We start from the raw sequence: 23713 nt of genomic DNA on the forward strand, positions 1-23713 counted from the left end.
TATTTGACAGAGTCGGTTTTCATTCATGGGAAACTAAAGTTAAGGGGCATTAAGACAACACAAATGTTACCCCTCTGAAATGTCGCTTTGAGAAACTACAGAGAAAACAAAGAATGCTGTTGTTCTGATCCTCCCTGCCATTACTGGAAACAAAAGTCAAGGGGCAGTTCATGAGATTTATGCATAAATGCCCCACCTCTGACATTTATCAGCAGTGAGCATTTAAAGCTCCGTGCTCAACAACAACTCGTCATTTACAGCAAATCAACAGCATCAAGAGCATAAACCTTCCTAACATTTACAGAACGACAGAGCTCAGGAAACAGCTGAATTATGAGGTGAGTTGCTGATTCTGGATTTCACTGTAAAAGTTAATCATAAGTAACATTGGGATTTAATGAATGTCTTATTGAGTTACAGTATTGGACCGTTTTTAGCCTTATGGATCCTTAAAGTCACCCAATCCATTCCTTCTTAATTCTTAATTTATTTCTTCGATTTATGCCAGGTTGACAGGAATTTTAAAATTATATATTTATTTTTCTTTGTTTTAATAATCAACCTATAACTGATTGATTTCTTCATGGTCGTATTTCAGCAGGAGGAGAAATGCTAAATCCATCTGTTTAGAATCATTTTTTTGAATTAACTATTTTATTTCCCTTAGTCACCGTAACATTTCCTGTCTGCTTTGTTCGACTTTGTTGCTCAATGTCATACCTTTCTTCCTACCAATCTATACCTTACTTGTATCCTCCTTCCTTACCTCTATCAACCTTTATTAATTATCTCTTACCTTTCTTCCTTCTGTTCTCCCCTTCTTTGTAACACCTTTTTCCCTACTCTTCTGTTATTGTGATACTTTTTTTGAATCCAGTCATTCCCTTATTATTTATTTCTTATGTTGCCTCCACTTTTTACTACTGCTTCATTAAAGTTACTTTGTTCCTTGCTGCATATGAAATCACATTTAAATCTTCCCATGGACAACCAAACACAGTACATTGTAGAGCTCAGTTATTTTGTGTCCAGCAACTAACACAAAGAAAAAATAAATCCGTCCCTCCCTTCCTGTTCATTCAAATTTTTATCGGTCTCCCTTCCTCCCTATGAAATGTGATGATCCAAAAATAGCACACTTTAGAGCAGGGGTGTCTAAACGTTTTTCACCGAGGACCATACAGAAACATATACGAAGGGCTGGGCCACTCACTCGAGGTGAGGTATATTCTCTCATAAATTAGAAAAATTCATCAAATGTAGGTAAGTTAGGCTTAAAGGTCCCATGTCATGCTTTTCCTGTTATTACCCGTCCCCTTGTGTGTTATGTAGGTTTTTATGCATGTAAACGGTCTGCAAAGTCACAAACCCTCAAAGTACATCCTGTAGCTTCACCTGTGATTGATGTATACCAACCATAGACTGTATAAAGATAACAACCAACCAACACACCCTGTAATATGGGTCATTCCAAAATTGGAGGATATTTTCTCTCCCACGTATGACATTTCAAATAATCCCAAAATGTTAAAAAGTGCACTTGTTTTGCTAGACACAATGAAAATGAAGTTGTAGGAAAAGTGGTATCAAAATATGATTAGTTCTTGAGCACGGAAAAGGGCATTTCCTGGTCCCTCCTTCTTGGTGACCAACCTGCATATTAAAATAGCCTTTTTCTTGACTTTTTGTTACTATTATTTTAAATAAGTCATATAACACTGAAACTGTGTCCCTCAACATGCCGAATCCTATTTATTTGGCAGAGGAAGAGAAAAACTGTAAGTCAAAGGACACAGAGGAAATGACATCAAGCCATGTGATACTGCCATTGGTAACCAAAGATAAGTCCTCTCTTTTATGTCATATTTTTCTTATTCTTTCAGGAGTCTGGCACTCCAGTGTCTAGTCCAATGTAGTACTGTACAATTAACTTAAAATGAACACAACTGTCTTTAAATTATAGTTAGATTAAGAGGGAAATAGACATTATTCAAATTGATTTCAAAGTGCTAGACCACCCTTTAGGGCCGTTGAAAATCAACAAATACAACATGTAATAAAATAATATTATTTATTATTATTAATTATTCATTGATGGCTGAGCTGGCCAAATCAATGTTTGTTATGGAATGACATATCCTCCTGGGACCCGAGGAAAAAAAGTGTCTTCCAATTTCCTTTTTTGTGTGATTTCCTACCTATTTAGGGTTAAAAAAAACATCTTGCAATTTAGACTTTTTTAATTTAATTTTTAAATGTTACAGTATGTCCACTGTAGAGGACGTCAGGACCTTTAGTTTGAAAAGACAGCCAAAATTAACAAATAGACTATGTAACGTTTTATGGTAGAGTGATATTAATACATTCACTTTTATTTAATACATGAAATGTAATTGATCTGAACATTGCTGTTTATTCGGTCACTAAAAAACTAGTTTGTTTTTTGGTGAATTTTTCCAGATCTTCAAAGACTTTGTAGTCAATGTACTGGGAAAAGTACCTCATTGACTCCAGTCGGCACGGGCTGTAGGGTCATCTTGACTTTTTATGGATGTGGTCTCCATTTGACCATGCCCATAGAAACAAAGCTTGCATTCCTGAGGCAATTCTCATTTTTCATGGCTCCACTTAAAATAAAAACAACAATAAGACATACATGTTACTCTTGGCCCACAGAGGGCCATGTCTTTCCAGCTCGTCCCTATCTGTCTGTCTGTATCTGTGCGCTCATGGAGCCTCCTGCATCTTTCCCCCCTGTGTTAGGGTTGGGCAAAGGTAGGACCCAAATGCAGACTTCAAAAAGGAAAAAGGTCTATAAACAAAAGGCGAGCTTTATTCCAAAGCCGATGAGCACAAAAACAAGGCATGAAAAAACATAGATAATACAAGGTAGCGAATACAAACAAAACTGACCGTGACTGACATGGAGGGAGACAGGAAAAACCAACAATGAACCGACCAGGCACACAGGGGAAGACAAGACTAAATACAGAGAGGGGTAAAGACAAGACACAGCTGGGGTAAGGGAGGCAGAAACACAAGGGCAACAGGTGAACACAATCAGACACACCAGGGAAACTAACGACAGGAAGGCAAACACAGGAAGAAGGAACAGAGAAGACACAAGGAGGAAAACATTTCAAAACAAAGGTGGAAAATGAAAACATAAATACAAAACCGTAACAGAACCCCCCCCCCCTCAAGGGACGGATTCCAGACGTCCCAAGAAAACCCCAAGGGCCGGGCTCGAGGGCGAAGGCAGCGGCTGGAAGAGTCAGGGGGCCGGGCTCGAGGGCGAAGACCGCGGCTGGAAGAGTCAGGGGGCCGGGCTCGAGGGCGAACAAGAAGGCGGCGACGGGACAGCTCCGGAGGACGGGCAGGAAGGCACTGACGGGACAGCTCCGGAGGCCGGGCAGGAAGGTGCTGACGGGACAACTCCGGAGGCCGGGCAGGAAGGCGCTGACGGGACAACTCCGGAGGCCGGGCAGGAAGGCGCTGACGGGACAGCTCCGGAGACCGGGCAGGACCCGTTGTCGGCCGGACAGGAACCGGAGCCGACGGAACAGGCGTAGACGGGATCCTGGACATGACATGGACCGGTGTCAACGGGACCCCGGACGGAGCAAGGGCTGGTGTCGACTGGACCCCCAACGGAACAGGACACAGAGTTGGCAGGACCCCTGGTGGAACATGTGTCGGCGGGACCTCCAACAGGACAGGACACAGAGTTGGCAGGACCCCTGGCGGGACAGGTGTCGGCGGGACCCCCAACAGAACAGAACATGGAGCTGGCAGGACCCCCGGCGGGACAGGTGTCGGCGGGACCCCCAACAGGACAGGAAATGGTGTAGGCAGGAAATCTGGCGGAGCAGGTGTCGGCGGGACCCCCAACAGGACAGGACCTGATGCTGGCAGGAAACCCGGCGGAGCAGTAGTCGGCGGGACCCCCAACGGGACAGGACATGGGGTTGGCAGGACCCACAGCGGAACAGGTGTTGGCAGGACCCCCAACGATACTGGACGTGGAGTTGGCAGGACCCTCAGCGGAACCCCCAACGGCACAGGACATAGGGTTGGCAAGACCCCCGGCAGGAGAGTAGTCGGCGGGACCTCCAACAGCACAGGACACAGGGTTGGCAGGACCCCCGGCACAAGAGTTGTCGGTGGGACCCCCAACGGGACAGGACATAGGATTGGCAAGACCCCCGGCAGAAGAGTAGTTGGCAGGACCCCCAATGGGACAGGACATGGAGTTGGCAAGACCCCCGGCAGGAGAGTAGTCGGCGGGATCTCCAACAGCACAGGACATAGGGTTGGCAGGACCCCCGGCAGAAGAGTAGTCGGCGGGACCCCCAACGGGACAGGACATAGGATTGGCAAGACCCCCGGCAGAAGAGTAGTCGGCGGGACCTCCAACGGCACAGGACATAGGGTTGGCAGGACCCCCGGCAGAAGAGTAGTCGGTGGGACCCCCAATGGGACAGGACATGGAGTTGGCAAGACCCCCGGCAGGAGAGTAGTCGGCGGGACATCCAACGGCACAGGACATAGGATTGGCAGGACCCCCGGCAGAAGAGTAGTCGGCGGGACCTCCAACGGGACAGGACATAGGGTTGGCAGGACCCCCGGCAGAAGAGCAGTCGGCGGGACCTCCAACGGTACAGTACATGGGGTAGGCGTCGGCCGTAGAGCCAACAGGACACGGGGGGCTGGCGTCGGCCGGAGAGCCAACAGGAGACGAGGTGCTGGAGTCGGCCGGACCACCGACAGGACACGAGGGGCTGGAGTGGGCCGAACCACTGACAAAACACGGGGGGCTGGAGTCGGCCGGGGAGCCAGTACTGGAGCCGAAACTGAAGCCGGAACCATGGCTGCTGGGGCCGGAACTGGGGCCGGAACCATGGCTGCTGGGGCCAGAACTGGGGCCGGAACCATGGCTGCTGGGGCTGGAACAATGGCTGCTGGGGCCAGATCTGGGGCTGGCACCATGGCTGCTGGGACCAGAACTGGGGCTGAAACCATGGCTGCTGGGGCACGGGCTGAAATCCTGGCCCTGCGTCTCTTAGAGGCCTTTTGGAGACGCCGTGGACCTCCAACAGGACAGTAGTCGGATCCCAGGAAAGGGTTAGAGGCTTGAGAAAAGCTTCCAGGAACACATGTAAAATGTTGTAGCCACTCAGGCAACAAACCCCTGAGCCAGGGCTTGCGAGCAACCTCCTGGCGTGCCTCCTTCAAAGCAGCCACTCTACCCCGTATAGATGTGGCGTCATACCAGGTATAAAAAAGGTACTCTAGAGAGTACCCAAGACGTTCCGCCTGGAGAATAAAAAAATCTGAATCTGCTGAGTCCAATGTTGGTCGGTTAATTCTGTTAGGGTTGGGCAAAGGTAGGACCCAAATGCAGACTTCAAAAAGGAAAAAGGTCTATAAACAAAAGGCGAGCTTTATTCCAAAGCCGATGAGCACAAAAACAAGGCATGAAAAAACATAGATAATACAAGGTAGCGAATACAAACAAAACTGACCGTGACTGACATGGAGGGAGACAGGAAAAACCAACAATGAACCGACCAGGCACACAGGGGAAGACAAGACTAAATACAGAGAGGGGTAATCACAAGACAAGACACAGCTGGGGTAAGGGAGGCAGAAACACAAGGGCAACAGGTGAACACAATCAGACACACCAGGGAAACTAACGACAGGAAGGCAAACACAGGAAGAAGGAACAGAGAAGACACAAGGAGGAAAACATTTCAAAACAAAGGTGGAAAATGAAAACATAAATACAAAACCGTAACAGAACCCCCCCCTCAAGGGACGGATTCCAGACGTCCCAAGAAAACCCCAAGGGCCGGGCTCGAGGGCGAAGGCAGCGGCTGGAAGAGTCAGGGGGCCGGGCTCGAGGGCGAAGACCGCGGCTGGAAGAGTCAGGGGGCCGGGCTCGAGGGCGAACAAGAAGGCGGCGACGGGACAGCTCCGGAGGACGGGCAGGAAGGCACTGACGGGACAGCTCCGGAGGCCGGGCAGGAAGGTGCTGACGGGACAACTCCGGAGGACGGGCAGGAAGGCCATGACGGAACAGCTCCGGAGGACGGGCAGGAAGGCGCTGACGGGACAGCTCCGGAGACCGGGCAGGACCCGTTGTCGGCCGGACAGGAACCGGAGCCGACGGAACAGGCGTAGACGGGATCCTGGACATGACATGGACCGGTGTCAACGGGACCCCGGACGGAGCAAGGGCTGGTGTCGACTGGACCCCCAACGGAACAGGACACAGAGTTGGCAGGACCCCTGGTGGAACAGGTGTCGGCGGGACCTCCAACAGGACAGGACACAGAGTTGGCAGGACCCCTGGCGGGACAGGTGTCGGCGGGACCCCCAACAGAACAGAACATGGAGCTGGCAGGACCCCCGGCGGGACAGGTGTCGGCGGGACCCCCAACAGGACAGGAAATGGTGTAGGCAGGAAATCTGGCGGAGCAGGTGTCGGCGGGACCCCCAACAGGACAGGACCTGGTGCTGGCAGGAAACCCGGCGGAGCAGTAGTCGGCGGGACCCCCAACGGGACAGGACATGGGGTTGGCAGGACCCACAGCGGAACAGGTGTTGGCAGGACCCCCAACGATACTGGACGTGGAGTTGGCAGGACCCTCAGCGGAACCCCCAACGGCACAGGACATAGGGTTGGCAAGACCCCCGGCAGGAGAGTAGTCGGCGGGACCTCCAACAGCACAGGACACAGGGTTGGCAGGACCCCCGGCACAAGAGTTGTCGGTGGGACCCCCAACGGGACAGGACATAGGATTGGCAAGACCCCCGGCAGAAGAGTAGTTGGCAGGACCCCCAATGGGACAGGACATGGAGTTGGCAAGACCCCCGGCAGGAGAGTAGTCGGCGGGATCTCCAACAGCACAGGACATAGGGTTGGCAGGACCCCCGGCAGAAGAGTAGTCGGCGGGACCCCCAACGGGACAGGACATAGGATTGGCAAGACCCCCGGCAGAAGAGTAGTCGGCGGGACCTCCAACGGCACAGGACATAGGGTTGGCAGGACCCCCGGCAGAAGAGTAGTCGGTGGGACCCCCAATGGGACAGGACATGGAGTTGGCAAGACCCCCGGCAGGAGAGTAGTCGGCGGGACATCCAACGGCACAGGACATAGGATTGGCAGGACCCCCGGCAGAAGAGTAGTCGGCGGGACCTCCAACGGGACAGGACATAGGGTTGGCAGGACCCCCGGCAGAAGAGCAGTCGGCGGGACCTCCAACGGTACAGTACATGGGGTAGGCGTCGGCCGTAGAGCCAACAGGACACGGGGGGCTGGCGTCGGCCGGAGAGCCAACAGGAGACGAGGTGCTGGAGTCGGCCGGACCACCGACAGGACACAAGGGGCTGGAGTGGGCCGAACCACTGACAAAACACGGGGGGCTGGCGTCGGCCGGGGAGCCAGTACTGGAGCCGAAACTGAAGCCGGAACCATGGCTGCTGGGGCCGGAACTGGGGCCGGAACCATGGCTGCTGGGGCCAGAACTGGGGCTGAAACCATGGCTGCTGGGGCTGGAACAATGGCTGCTGGGGCCAGATCTGGGGCTGGCACCATGGCTGCTGGGACCAGAACTGGGGCTGAAACCATGGCTGCTGGGGCACGGGCTGAAATCCTGGCCCTGCGTCTCTTAGAGGCCTTTTGGAGACGCCGTGGACCTCCAACAGGACAGTAGTCGGATCCCAGGAAAGGGTTAGAGGCTTGAGAAAAGCTTCCAGGAACACATGTAAAATGTTGTAGCCACTCAGGCAACAAACCCCTGAGCCAGGGCTTGCGAGCAACCTCCTGGCGTGCCTCCTTCAAAGCAGCCACTCTACCCCGTATAGATGTGGCGTCATACCAGGTATAAAAAAGGTACTCTAGAGAGTACCCAAGACGTTCCGCCTGGAGAATAAAAAAATCTGAATCTGCTGAGTCCAATGTTGGTCGGTTAATTCTGTTAGGGTTGGGCAAAGGTAGGACCCAAATGCAGACTTCAAAAAGGAAAAAGGTCTATAAACAAAAGGCGAGCTTTATTCCAAAGCCGATGAGCACAAAAACAAGGCATGAAAAAACATAGATAATACAAGGTAGCGAATACAAACAAAACTGACCGTGACTGACATGGAGGGAGACAGGAAAAACCAACAATGAACCGACCAGGCACACAGGGGAAGACAAGACTAAATACAGAGAGGGGTAATCACAAGACAAGACACAGCTGGGGTAAGGGAGGCAGAAACACAAGGGCAACAGGTGAACACAATCAGACACACCAGGGAAACTAACGACAGGAAGGCAAACACAGGAAGAAGGAACAGAGAAGACACAAGGAGGAAAACATTTCAAAACAAAGGTGGAAAATGAAAACATAAATACAAAACCGTAACACCCCGTCTTCTATCCCAGGAGTGAAATCCTCATCTCTCTCATCATCTGAGAGCAAAAAATCTTAATCTCCCTGAACTATCTGGTACAGAAAACGTCTGCTTCAGTTCCGTCTCCTGCAATATTGAGTCATTAAGTCCATGAAGATGGTCCTGACGTCCACTAGAATGGACATTTATAAAAGAGCTGTTATTTGAAAACTTGAATTATTTAATTGCTTTCAGAACTAATTATATAGTTCCTCACATGTTAATAAACAAGAACATATATGATTTTCATGGTAAAAATTACAATTATTCAACAATATTTGACTTCTCCTCCTGCTTCTATAACATTTTGGTTTTGGTATGCCAGCCATTTTGGATGAAAAGAAAGAGGAACTTCCCAGCATGCAATTTTAACCACTGACATATCACTGGAAATACCAGGATGTCCTCTGTACAGTACACCAGGGATTGATAGAGTAGCTCAAAAGAGTAAAAGGAGATGCATGTTAACAAAATGTCCACTACAGTGGACATTTTCAATGGGCTGGGTCCCAGGAATATAGCTTTAAATAGAAAGACAAACACTTTTGCTCACGTCAATTTAACAGAAAATATGACCCAGTTTAAGGAATCAAGTGTGAAACGAAAGATAAAGGGGACCTATCATGTAAAATGCACTTTTGTACGTCTTTTATACATGAATATGTGTCCCCGGTGTTCCAGGGAACTCACCAAGTGTCAGAAAACACAACCCTCTCTATTTTCCTCCATACCCAAATCTCTAAAAACGGGGCTGCAACGGATCTGATAAAAACTGATCCAGATTTGAACACGTTACTGACGTCAGGACGGTGGTGCTACGGCTATTGGGCCAACTATCCACCTATCAGGGGAATGCGGGATGGGCCACGGCCAGCCATTGCCGCTCGAAAGCGCTGGAGAAGCTGGAGTACATATGCATAGTCTGCCACAAAAGCAGCGAAGAAGACTTCCCGCGCATGGTTGCCATGGTTGCCCTTCTGTTTATTCTCCGCTGTGGCTCTTTTTCTCCCTCCCCGAGGCAAGCGTTTGCTCCTGCTGCTGTAATTCAATGCAATCCCTCCCCGTCGAGGCAAGCACTGTAATTCTCTTCGGTTAGTCCACCAGCAGATGACAAACACCCACCTCTCCGCCTCTTCCAAGGAACGAGGGGACCGTGCGGCAGAGTTTCAGTTAGGTTTTTTTTCGCCGGTCAAGATGTCCCTTAAAGTTTAAATGTTCCGGACAAAATTTGAAAAGTGCCGGTCAAAGGTCTTCTTTGTTATTTATTGAGCTTTAAAACAAATGAATAACGACTCTATATAATAATATAATAAAACACGGAGGACGGAGATCTCCCCCCTCTTCTGACAGCCCAGCAGCTGTTCAGAGCACGCTCCCCTCTCCTGCAGGGGGGCGTGGTCAGCTGCAGCTCACAGAATCAGCCCCCTGCAAAAACAGTGCTGGAAAGAGCAAATGGAGCGAAATGAGGCATGGCTAAAATGCAGGATCTGTTTGGTATTTTGAAAAAAAAACTATATTTATATACTTTATATAGGTATGGCCCTACAATATATTGTTCAAATATAGCATGATAGGTGTCCTTTAAGGCACATTTATCCCCCCCTTCTTAGATATGTGACAGAGTAGGTTTTCATTCGTGGGAAACGAGAGAAAACAAAGAATGCTGTTGTTCTGATCCTCCCTTAGACAGGGCCGTGGGAAGTAGGGCTGATGGAGGGCAGGGGATCTGCACTTCCACAAGATTAAATACAAATATAATACAAAACGAATTTTCAGCCTTGATGTAACAACATTCATAATTAAGTAAAGATAACACCCTTTTCACCACGGTTACATTTTCCATTTGCCCTGTATGATGGGCGCTGTGAGTGATGAAAGTGGGGGATGTTGGCTTATCAGGTGCCCGCAGCTCACAGCCAAAGTGAGAGAGAGAGAGAGAGAGAGAGAGAGAGGAGAGAGAGAGAGAGAGAGAGAGAGGAGAGAGAGAGAGAGAGAGAGAGAGAGAGAGAGAGAGAGAGAGAGAGAGAGAGAGAGGAGAGAGAGAGAGAGAGAGCACCGTACCGGCGGGGGATTGTTGTTAGCTTCTGCTGCGCTAATGTTACGGGTCCCCGATATGAGGACCACAGTAACAGTTATGATACCTGTAATGAGAGCAGGTGAGACAGGAGCAATGAGGACACAGGTTATTTGGTTTCCTTCCAGATTGCTTCTGCTGGTAGTTTTATTACACAAACTTATTTAAACATCTTAATTCTCTTATGCATTTCAGTGTATTTACAGTATCATTCACTTTTCTGACAGCTCCATCAACTCACATCCACTGTCAATAACCCCTTCTGTGACAAACACACATTTAAGCTGAACTTTACATTCACTAATCTTTTGTACCTTTCATACATCTTGTTTTACAGTATTAAACCTGTATTAAATATCCCTTGAAACTGTAATTTTGACTATTACCCTTCTGCCATTCATTGCAGGTCACTAAAATGCATTTAAACTATAGAATCATAATGCTACAAACACTACAGCATAGTACTTGTGTAACAAACATCCAGTATAACACTACCTAAACTATACCTTTCATAAGGTGCATATTTATTCATAACTTCATTAATAACTACACATGTATGGAAATATTTAGTGGGCGGGAGCCTTCAGACACACTATCTCACTCGCACCATCTCCGTGTCAGACCACGTTATCCCCAAGATGGCGCCGCCCGGGGAAAGCTAAGCTAATACGCACACACATTCATACACTCTTTTAAACATGTAAACAGCGATACTAACACTCCACACTTTTAGTGGGCCGTCACACCATATACGCGAACATTATGGGGGGTTCATATGATTTTTGCACCTTTTACCAACCTGTAATGAGCAGGTGAGACAGGAGCAATAGCCGCGTTCACACCAAGTACTTTGCCGTACTCAGTGCCGGCACTCAGTGCCCCGGCACTTATTACCCCAGGGCACTTAGTACAGATCGCGTTCACACCGGAATAAATTCCCTGAGGGAAGATTACGCAAATGAGCCGCTGACGTCACTTCGTCTTCTTCTGCTTTGGGTTTACTGGCAGGCCGCAAACAACTTCACGGCGTATACTGCCACCCAGAGTCCCCGGCCGGAAGTCCCCGGAGTTGGGGACTGGCCCCTAGGTTCAATTCTCACAAAACATAATATTCCCTTCCACTGCTACGCCGATGATGTACAGATCTATCTGCCTCCCAAAGCAAATGTCAAACACTCACTACAGCAGTTGATGGACTGCTTAACAGAGATAAAATCCTGGCTGAGCAAAAACTTTCTCAACCTCAACGAGAGCAAGACTTTTTTGGACCCCAACCTCCAGCCTCTCCGGTTGATATTCTGGGCTCTCTCAAAAAAAAACATCCTCCCCTCGGTCATGAACCTTGGAGTGACCTTTACTAGCACTTTTAAATTCGACAAGCAGGTCAGCACCGTAGTCAAATCCTGCTTTTTTAAAATAAGACTATTGGCCAAAACCAAGTCGTATTTATCTTTTAATGACTTAGAAAGGGTTATTAACGCCTTTGTAACCTCGAGACTGGACTATTGCAACGCTCTGTATGTGGGTATGGACCAGGCCTCAATTAAACGCCTGCAGCTAGTCCAAAACGCAGCTGCACGTTTGCTGACTGGCCACAAAAAGCGTGACCACATCACCCCTATTCTGGCTTCCAGTTCGGTTCAGAATTGATTTTAAAATCCTTTTATTTGTTTTTAAAGCACTAAATGGGCTGGCTCCGGCCTATATAGCTGAACTCCTCCAGCGCTACACCCCAGCCAGAGCTTTAAGGTCTGCTGACCAGCTGCTGCTGGTAGTGCCCAAGACCAGGCTCAAAACCCGAGGGCACCGAGCCTTCGCAGCAGCTGGCCCTAGGCTCTGGAACACTCTGCCCCTCCATGTGAGGTCGGCCCAGACCCTAGGGGTTTTTAAATCTACACTAAAAACACACTTCTTCTCTCTGGCTTTCTAGTTAGAGCGGAGCACGACTCCTGACTTTTCCTTGTGTTTTTTTTATTTTATTTTTTATATATATCTGTTGTAATTTATTGTCTTTTATTGTGATTGTAGTAATGTGTTTTTATTACATGTACAGCACTTTGGCTCGACCAAAAATCGCTTTTAAATGTGCTTTATAAATAAAACCTGATTTGATTTGATTTGATTAGAAGCTGCTGGGACTCCCAGCAGCGTCTACTGAAGCCTTCCGAGTAAATCGCCAGAACGCCGACACCTCCTCATCTCCACCGCTCCCATGTTTTATTTTGTGTTGCCATAAGTTAGTCTCTCTGCGTTTGTGCGCTGGGTGAATGCTAATGCTAATAATGCTAATGCGAGGATAATAAAATGGCGGCTCTACAAAACATTTCAGAGTTTTACGGGGCGTGGTTTGCAATTCGCCCAGCCAATCAGAACTGGGGCACTTTTTTCCCCCAGGAAAGTACCATCTCTCAGCAGGCACTAAAAATTGGGGTAAAAGTTCCCGGGATTAAGTGCTCTTTTTGGTGTGAACGCGACATAAGGGGTACTAACGGAACTAAACGCGAAAAGTACGGTGAAAAGTACTCCAGTGTGAACGCGCCTATTGAGGACACGGGTTATTTGGTTTCCTTCCAGATTGCTTCTGAGGAAACACCGGAAGTCCGTCCCTCTAACCAGTCCCCGGAATACAAACGTTCCGCCATACTAATAAATGCATTTCTCAAACCCGTTAATGAAATGAAAATAGACAGATGTACAAAATAAAGGTATATTCTAACTCTAAATATTAATAATTATTATATTAATGTACTCACACATCCCAGGGGTGCCACACTAACGGATAAGAAGCTGTTTCTACAATAATGTGGAGGGAGAGTTCTGTCCTGTCAGACTGAGAGGCTCAGTGAGGTAAAGGACTCTGAGGGTTTAGATAGTTCACTTTAGTCTAAGTTGTCTCAGTGGGTCTCAAACGTTTTGATCACAATTTAACTTCATCCAACTTCTTTTTTTAAAGATCTCTTACCTTTCTGCCTTTCCTTTCTTCCTTCTTTTCTCCCTTTCTTTGTAACACCTTTTATCCCTACTCTTCTGTTATTGTCATACTCTTTTTATCCATTAATTCCCTTATTATTTATTTATTATGTTGCCTCCACTTTTTACTAGCTGCGTCTGTTTTCTCTCTGTCTGAGTTCTGGCCTCCACAGGGATTTTCCCTGATAACCTTTAATATATCCATGAACACGAATTTAAATTTCAGTCGCCAAAGGAGATTGTCCAATCCAGGTCCCTGATAAGTGTGCCTCTTCTATTTGGAGACAATGTGGTTCTGTTGGCAGACCATGGTGTCCAGCAATCATTAGGCCCTTAGCAGCTGAGTGTGAAGCAGTCAGGATGAGAGTCAGTACCTTGAAGTCTGAAGCCATGGGTCTATGCCAGAAAACGGTGGAATGCTCCCTCCGAGTTGTGAGTTAGTGAAGGAGTTAAAACATGTTTGCTAATGGGCAAGGGGTAAAGTAGAGTGTGACATTGACACGCAGATTGAAACAGAAGCAGCAGTAATGCATGTGTTCTGTTGTTGAAGGGGGAGTTGAGCCCGAAGGCAAGTCTCCCATTTACCAATCGTTCTACGTTCCAACCCTCACTTATAATGATCTTCAGGGATTAAGTGGAATTAATCATTTACTATCTGAGTATTCAGTGTTTTTTACTCCATTCCTTCCTTCCATTCTCCCTTCCTTTAAATTAGTTAAACAGTGTGTATTTAAATGTTGCAAACTTCAGAGGCATTTTGTATTAAACTATTCAGGATGTTTTTTAATATTTTTTATTTTGTTATTTTCTATTAGTGCTGCTCAAACACTGATGTCCAGACTGGAGGCCCTGCAGTGCCACTTCACCTGGGATCTTGACCTCAACGGGTCCTTACTTTTACGTTGTAGGGACAACTTGTTAGACATTGGTACTGAGAATGGAAACAGATGGCTGGGTCACATCTACAACCTGCAAGGGTTCATTCAGTACAGGCTGGGCTTCAGTGAAGACGCCCAGAAGTTCTTCAACACGGCTACAGAGGCCTTCAGCCGGATAAGAAGCGCAGAGGGCCCCTGGTTAGTGGTGAACTACGGGAACCTGGCTTGGCTGCACCACCACCTAGGAGACCAAGCAGAGAGCGAGGCCTACCTGTATAAGATCGACGCCCTGAATAAAAAATACCCATCTCCATCCCAGGAGGAGCTCCACCCAGAGACCTACGCTGAAAAAGCCTATGCGCTGATGACGGTCAGTGGAGACAAAACACTTGTTGTAGATTACTTCCAGAGAGCCATCGAGATGCAGCCAGGGATACGAGAGTGGAACACTAGCCATGCCTTAGCCTTAATGTATGCTTCTAAGCACAGCAGGACAGGGCTGGAAGATGACATCTTGGAGAAAATGAGAATTGCTAAAGAACAGGATCCAGAGAACTTGTACCTTGCTGCTCACTACCTTGATCAATGTGCTCAGAGAGGAGAAAGAATAGAAGATGAAGCACGTGAGTTAGCCACAAAGGTTTTGAGAAGTCCTGTCAGCAGCTACAGTGGTTTAAAACCATTGCTATGGGTTTACACAAGGTATATATCTGATGATGAGGCCATTGATTTGGCAGAGGAGGCTCTGAAGAACCATCCAGATGAGCGTTATCTGAAGAGATGTGTTACACTCTGCTACAAATGGAGGATCATTTATTCCACGGAAAGTCGCCTAGAGAAAAGCATGATAGACAGAGCAATCCTTCTCCTTGAGGAGGCGATTGCTCTCTACCCTGATTCCTCACTTATGAAGAAAATAGAAATTGCAGATGTATACGCACTGTCACGTCTGGCTAAAGCTGATCAGATATATCAGGAACTGCTAGAAAGGGATCTGGAACCTGCAGACAAACAAATGCTTTACAACAAGTATGCAAATTATTTGTTTTACAAACAACACAATATCAACATGTCAATACAATATCATATGAAGGCAGCAGAGATACAGCACCAATCCTTCTTTCGTGAGGCCAGCATCAAAGAACTGGAGAAGATTAGAGACAGACGCAGGAACAGCATGTGCGGAGAAATAATAGATTTTCTGGCAAACCTGCAAGAGCCGTAGTGTTCTAAACAGCAATGATTTTAAATCCAGGAAGAAAATATTGTATTAGCAAAAATAATCTGTACATCCTCATATATCCTCAATAAATAAATATATAGAGACCATTGTCCTAACTTGCCTGTATATATTATATGAATGATTATATAAATTATTCAAGATTATAAGTATACATTTATATTGTACAGTATGTTAACATATATTAAGATGTAAAAAAAAAAAAGGGAGAAGGGGTCGGATTAAATAAGTGAAAACTTCTTCCGACCCCTTTTCGGACGTGTAATTAGATAAAGCTTTATTGATTATTGATATCAGACAATGATACTACAGATTATTCAATTATTAATTAAATGTTTCGTTTTGTTATTGCATTCATTTGTATAGTACTGTATCATGTCTGTATCACCTTTTGTTTCATTTGTATTTTCTTTGGTTTTACACGCTCGAAAAAAACTAAAAAAACTAAACTAAACTCATACATTTGATTGGCTGCAAATAAGAAAAAACATTAATTTTTTCAGTTGGTCGGGTAGTACACAAGGCAGCAACACCCATACTCTGAAAATGTAACATACATTTTTCTATATTGGTTTTAGACTTTCATCATTAAAACTGACTTAAATGTGTGTATTTTGAACTTATTTGCAGGCAGGTTATATGCTTTACACTTTAGTAGCAGACAAACGCTATTTAAAAATACAAATTAGCTTAGCACTGTTTTTAGGCTGTGTCTTAATTGTTAAATACAAAAACTATGAAATATACATAATGTTTGCTAATCTTTGTAAACTCAAACCTTTTAAGCTACAACCAAAATATGTGGATACTTTTAAAGAATAAACTCTTTATTAGAAAAGTGTTTATTGATAACTTTAAATCATTTCCAAGATTTGTGTTTTGGAATTAAAGTGTTAAGCCAGAGTATTGATAAATGTACTTGTTATTGAAAATTGTATTGGAGCCATATGTAAATAATATATTATTATCACATTTTTTTTTTTTGATTTGTACATGTCCTTCTAGTTATATGGTGAACGGTGAAAACTGAAATCACAACTGTACTTTTAGTATGTGTTGTTTTATCTTAACATATTCATATTACTGTAAATAAAATCCTGAAACATCAATCATGACTTTGGTCCTTGTTTTCTTCCAACTTCCAAAAACACACGACTAATTAAATCAGGGTCTTTATTTCTAACAAATGTCCGAGTGTTGTGTGTGAACCACAGAATGAGGCTGAAAGGCTGCAGATGGACTGAATACAAGTATACTTTCTATACATGGCTCATTCTCTCAAAACACTTTTAAACACGATTCACAAAACCACGTTGATATCTTTAACCTGTTAAGCCCAAGAGACCCCGGTACCGGGGCCCTCCCGCAACATCTTGCAGGAAACAGTGTCTGAGGCATCTTAATATTTAATAAACTATGAATGTTTTATATCCATGTAACGGGAAGAAACTCATCAAACTGATCATTTTTATTTTATTTTCAAAAAAAAACCCCACAATGCTAACGCTGAGCCTCTGAATTAGCAAAGAGCGAAAAATGCTAACAGATTACTGCACCGAAAACTCACTCATAAAACCTTATTATTTATCCTTTCTGCACATCCAACCCATCGATCTGATCGTGGGATGACACAGAATCGATGGGTACATACATTATCACTCTATGATAAGAACTCGCGACTTTATAAACAAAAACAGACATCAAAACAGGTGACGCTAGGTAGCTAAAAATGCTAACATTCTTGCCTTGGCTCTGTAGTCTCTCCAAAGTGGTCTTCAATGGCATTAAAACGATAAAAACGCTGCTGAAGTTAGTCCATAGGTGAATCCAATGTGTCTGTGTCCCTTTGAAATGATTTCTGATAATCCATAAGCAATAAAACTGCTTTTCCGTTTCCAGATGTCAGAGCTAGACATAGGTTCGCTCTGATGCAAAACTGCATGCGCGAAGCCCCCAACTTTTTTTTTTACCATGTGTGTGTGTGGGGCAATTCCCCTTCGATTCTATTGGCTCTAACGGTCAGAAAGAGATGTCAATCCCCAACATCGACCAATGGGTTCCAGAGAAACGGTAAAACCCCCATTTCCACCCAAATCACCTCAGAGGTGGAGTTGTTTTTGCTAAACCTCTCTAAAAAGGTCAAATGTCACTTGTTTTGCAACAATCTTGATACAGGGTACTTATTATATGTTGTACTTTGGATTCCTAAAGCTTTTAGTCTACCTTACCATCATCCAAGGGTAGTTTTCACTATAAGTAAAAAAGTTTTTGGATGGACACTATAATTTACAGTTTTTTACTATGTTCAATCTGAATTTTCTTTAAAATCAAAAACATCTATATTGATTCTGACTTTTCTACATCCAACTCACAGGTTTATCATTACTTTGAGAAAAAAGATTATTAATTCAACCCTTTTAGAAGGGAAGATATGGTCATTTGTTCTGGGAATGTCATTTTCGAGCCTGAGACCTGAAAAACAGGCTCAGGGCTTAACAGGTTAATGAAATATCGGAAAAATTAACATATACATGGTATATCCATTAACTGTTAGCTATATCTAAGTTATTGTTACAGTTCTTTTCAGTTGCTAACACACTCAAATGTCATATAAAGCATAACTATTTAAATTCACACTCAAAGAGCAAAACCTGAGCTCAAATCCTCAAAACTCTAAGCTCATTTTCAGCTCTGCACCCAATTTGCAATTCAACTTGTAAAAGTTCTTAGGTGTAGCCTTTTTCTGGTGCTTACATCCTGATTGTTGAGTCAACAATAAAGCAGTTCGGTGTTACTGGTAATGTGTATTTCATGTGTATTTCTTTATTGGTTCATGTGTGTAGCATTTTTAATGGCAGGATTTTGAAAATGGCAAACATAATATGTCAGATTCCTGTGTCTTACTTAAAGAACCGTGTGCAGTGTTTTGCAAAAACTGCCAAGTTGAGTTTAAAATTGGGTGCAGAGCTGAAAATGTGTTTAGAGTTTTGGAGATTTGAGCTGAGGTTTTGCTCTTTGAGTGTGAGATTAAATAATTATGCGTTATGTGTCATTTTTAGTGTGTTAGCAACTGAAAAATGTGTAAACAGATAAAGCTGTATAACAATATTACCAAGGCGATATATGAACAGGTTTGGTATCCAAACAGTAACCTGGTTACAGCAGTAGATGGCAGCAGCAGAGCGTCATGGTGCAGGTGTCTCCTACAGCTCTTCATTCTGACACTCTGCAGACAGCTGCTGCTCAAAGTGAAAACATAATGCAAATGTGTAGGAAATAATGCAAATGACACCTGCATATTTCCAATTGACATTAACTAATTTACATATCATCAAGCACTGTCACTGTTTCTATATATCCTACAGACTGTATAGACATGTTTAAATATGAAGGATTGTTCATCCGTTAACTTGACCTCATCAGGTTCATCAAAATCAAAATAGCCATCTCCATCCCAGGAGGAAATCCACCTGGAGACCTAGGCTGAAAAAGCCTATACGCTGATGATGTTTAACTGCGACATAAAACTGGTTGCAGATTACTTCCAGAGAGCCATCGAGATGCAGCCGGACATGGTGGAGTGGAACAGCTGGCATGTCTTAGCTTTAGTGTATGCTTCTAAGCACAGCAGGACAGGGCTGGAAGATGACATCTTGGAGAAAATTAGAATTGCCCAAGAACAGGATCCAGAGAACTTGTACCTTGCAGCTCACTACCTTGATCAACGTGCTCAGAGAGGAGAAATAATAGAAGATGAAGCATGTGAGTTAGCCACAAAGGTTTTGAGAAGTCTTGTCAGCAGCTACAGTGGTTTAAAACCATTGCTATGGGTTTACAGAAACAAGGGGTTACGTATTGTAACCCTAGTTATATAAGCACAGGCGGAGCCCTCTACTGGACTATATGGGTACTACCTCTCAACCATACCATGCAAGCATTCATCTACTGAGATATCTATAAACGTAGCCGGCCCCCGGGGCGGGCCTACCTGAATGCGCGTGCAAGCTCACCCTATAAAAGGCGGCTTCGCCTCCTGACTGTCATCCTACACCCTCTTCAGCGAGCGGCATAGGATAGACAGGGCCCCAAGTAGAGGGCTCCGTCACATTGACCCATCACACTGCCCCTGACCGGCTTTTGGTTAACAGCCACTGCACCGCAACTCCTTCTCCCTCGGTTGTGACCGTGGAGAAGTCGGTGCCGCAGCTTACTTGGCTGGTAGAGCACACTCAGACACGCTTACCTCGTGAAGAGTGTGCATGGAAAATAGTGAGGAGAGTCCTCCAGCCCTGCATGGGGCCTAACGTCCCTTCTCCGCGGGGGTCCGTGCACACTCTACACGGGGTATGGCTGTGTCAACAGCCTTATTCAACGGTGTGAGTGTGGAGGACATATGCACGGCGGCGTATTGTTCCACGCCAGGCCCCTTCATAAAGTTTTATCTCTTGGACATGTCTGGCTCCTTCTCATCGTCTGTGCTTTATGGGGCAAGACAGGACTGGTGAGGGGGGGGGGGCCTGTGGGTCAGTAGGTATCTGACCCCCCCCCCACCCCCCCCTGGACATAATGCACTTATTTTTTCCCATGCTCCTTAGGGACCCGGGAAGCATGGTGCACGTTAGGCCCCATGCAGGGCTGGAGGACTCTCTTCACTATTTTCCATGCACACTCTTCACGAGGTAAGCCTGTCTGAGTTAGAGATGGGCGAGTCCTGATTCATCCGGATCATTAACCCGGATCCTAGAAATGAGCTGGTCATGACGAGTCTCCCCTCTCCATTAACCCGAGTCCTTTGAGTCCCACACTTGGTGTGACGTACAAATTAAAACTATAAATTGCGTCACTCGCTACTCTCTTTATAACATGTAAAATCACATTACAACGTACCCCAGTCCATCTGCCTACCCTTTAGCAAGTAGGATAGCTGCCAGAAGTGATCGTTTGGCTCAGGGGAGGGGACGCGGATCAGTGAAACTTCCTGCAGACTCGTGGGGACTCAGAGGAGCCGACGGCTCCTAACCGTAATAGCATAGCAGATCCAGAGATCCATACTCGTCATGTGCACGAGCATAGCCCCTCCTCCAGCACCCGGCTCCCGTGGCTATATTATGCACGAGTCAACAGCAGACTCGCAGATTCGCAGATTCGCAGATTCGCAAATCCTGACTCACTGTGCAAAACATAGCAGACTCGTGCGGACTCAGAGCCGTAACCGTATAGCAGCAGATCCAGAGATCCAGCAGACTCGTCATCATGCACGATTCAACAGCAGACTCAGATTTGCAAATCCTGACTCACTGTGCAAAACACAGCAGAGCAGACTCGTGCGGACTCAGAGCCGTAGCCATATAGCAGCAGATCCAGAGATCCAGCAGACTCGTCCTCATGCACGAGTCAACAGCAGACTCAGATTTGCCAAATCGCAAAATAACCCTTTTTTTTGTGATCAACATTTTTTATTAAAGCAAAATACACTGTGTTGCGGAGGTTAATATAACCTCAGTTTAATATGCTCGTGAAATGCAACAACTTTTCGGTTTCACCGACAGGATTTCTACGGTCTTGGTGATGCTGACTCATATGACTCAAATGACTCGTATGATCCGGATCTCTTCAATGACTGACTCAGAAGACCCTCAGTCCGTAAAAGGATCCGGATTTGCCATCTCTAGTCTGAGTGTGCTCTACCAGCCAAGTAAGCTGCGGCCCCGACTTCTCCACGGTCACAACCGTGGGAGAAGGAGTTGCGGTGCAGTGGCTGTTAACCAAAAGCCGGTCAGTGTGATGGGTCAATGTGACGGGTCAATGTGACGGAGCCCTATACTTGGGGCCCTGTCTGTCCTATGCCGCTCGCTGAAGAGGGTGTAGGATGACAGTCAGGAGGCGAAGCCGCCTTTTATACGGTGAGCTTGCGCGCACATTCAGGTAGGCCCGCCCCAGGGGCCGGCTACGTTTATAGATATCTCAGTAGATGAATGCTTGCATAGTATGGTTGAGAGGTAGTACCCATAGAGTCCAGTAGAGGGCGGAGCCTGTGTATAACTATATATCTGTTGATGAGGCCATTGATTTGGCAGAGGAGGCTCTGAAGAACCACCCAGATGAGCGTTATCTGAAGAGCTGCGCTGCTCTCTGCTATGAAGGGAGGCTCATTTTCAGTGACAGTCCCCCAAAGAAAAGCATGATGTCACATGATGGTCAGGCTAAAGCTGAACAGATTAATCAGGAACTGCTAGAAAGGGATCTGGAACCTCGACAAAAACATCTGAAACCTGGACAAAAACAATTTCTTTCTGCAACAACTATGCAAAATGTTTGTTTTACAAACAACGCAATGGCAACATGTCAATACGATATCACATGAAGGCAGCAGAGATACCTCACCAATCCTTCTTTCGTAAGAACAGCATCAAAGTTCTGGAGAAGATTAGGGACAGAAGCAGGGACAGAATGTGCGGAGAAATAAGGGAGTTTCTGGCAAACCTGCAAGAGCCATAGTGTTTTTAACGGAACTTGTTTTAAATCCAGGAACAAATTGGTATTGCATTAGCAAAATAATATGTACAACAAAAAAATAGAACATACAAAATTGAGAGAAACATCACTCATATACTTATGTCCCTAGGGGACACGGAGAAGAAAACCAAAATTGGTTAGCGAGATATCGCAAAACCTTTGCGAGATCTCGCAAAACCCCTTTGCGAGATCTCGCAAAACTTTTCATTTAGCTCAATGTACTTCAGTCAGTTCGGCAACACAGAAACCACAACAATGGAGCGGATCATCGATTTTTACTTTGAGCTTGGCCTAAAATATAAAGATACAACATCAGTGCTTGGCAATAGGCACGGGTTTCACATAAGGGAAAGACACCTCAAGAGAACACTCAGAGCGAGGGGACATGCACGTCGCAAAGCATACTCTGAGCTGAGTTATTGACAGATTCGAATTTCGCGGATCAATAACTCATGAACATAACGTTGTAAAAATACAAACAACATGACTTTACAATCATAGCAAGGTAGACAACGAGCTACAGGGTCGTTTTTATCAGAACAGTACTAAACATCAATAATTGGTCACAATCTGCAGCTGGAGGAGAGAGGAGTGCTTTCTACTTCCTTTTTTTAAGATGTAGTGCTACCAAAATCTCTTAACACATCAATGGTGATGTTGTTGTTACAATATAACACTTATTTTGAATAAATATGCTTTTAAATATATTTCAGGCTTTTTTATTTCAAACTATTTTAAATTACTTTGACATTTTACAATGTAACATAGTGCAACCAAACCCCTTTCACACATCAATAGTACATTGCTGCTCATACTACATCAGGGTTGTCCAAACTACGGCCCAGGGGCCAAATTGTACTTCTTGAATATATATGTATACGTGTTAATAAGCCAACATTTTCTAACAAATCAAACTAAGAAAAAAACCGGTTACATCACAGCTCTCCATAGGGTTTCATTTATTCTGTTGGCAGCTCATTCCTTAAAACAGAAGCTTCAGATTGCTTATAATAAGAGGAAATATGAAATATATGTTATGTAAATAAATGATTGAGCTTTTTTCTTATCAACTTAGATTCGTTAGAAAATGTGGGCTTATTAACACATATATGTTTAAGAAGTGCAATATAAGACATGCACAAGTTTAATTTGTGGGCCATATTTCATTATACTTTTTTAATTAGCTGAGGGCCGATTCAAAATGGCCCTCGGGCCGCATTTGGCCCCCGGGCCGTAGTTTGGACAACCCTGATGTAGTATGAGCAGCAATGTACTATTGATGTGTGAAAGGTGTTTTGTTGCACTACATTGTAAAATGTCAAAGTAATTTAAAATAGTTTGAAATAAAAAAGCCTGAAAATATTTTAAAGCATATTTATTCAAAATAAGTGTTATACTGTAACAACAACATAACCATTGATGTGTTAAGAGATTTTGGTAGCACTATATCTTAAAAAAGGGAAGTTATTGAATTTGAGTATATATTTTCGGTGTTGCAGTTTGTAGACGGTCCCTAAGCACTCCTCTCTCCTCCAGGTGCAGATTGTTTAGCTCGGATGACGGCGCGTATCGAACTGTTCTGATAAAAACGAC

General features: G+C 45.3%; 1 protein-coding gene and 1 pseudogene across 1 annotated transcript; both read left to right on the top strand.

Moving 5' to 3' along the window:
• The first annotated feature begins 217 nt into the window (after positions 1-217).
• LOC117495800 (interferon-induced protein with tetratricopeptide repeats 2-like) lies at positions 218-15732 on the top strand. Its single transcript, XM_034147331.1, has 2 exons — positions 218-338; positions 14302-15732. Exons 1-2 carry the CDS (start codon positions 334-336, stop codon positions 15587-15589), a joined length of 1293 nt encoding a protein of 430 aa, XP_034003222.1. The 5' UTR covers positions 218-333; the 3' UTR covers positions 15590-15732.
• Positions 15733-18990: 3258 nt separating this feature from the next.
• LOC117495161 overlaps positions 18991-23713 on the top strand; it is a 527883-nt pseudogene continuing 523160 nt past the window's right edge.

This window comes from Trematomus bernacchii, unplaced genomic scaffold, assembly GCF_902827165.1.
Source record: "Trematomus bernacchii unplaced genomic scaffold, fTreBer1.1, whole genome shotgun sequence".
NCBI lineage: Eukaryota > Metazoa > Chordata > Actinopteri > Perciformes > Nototheniidae > Trematomus > Trematomus bernacchii.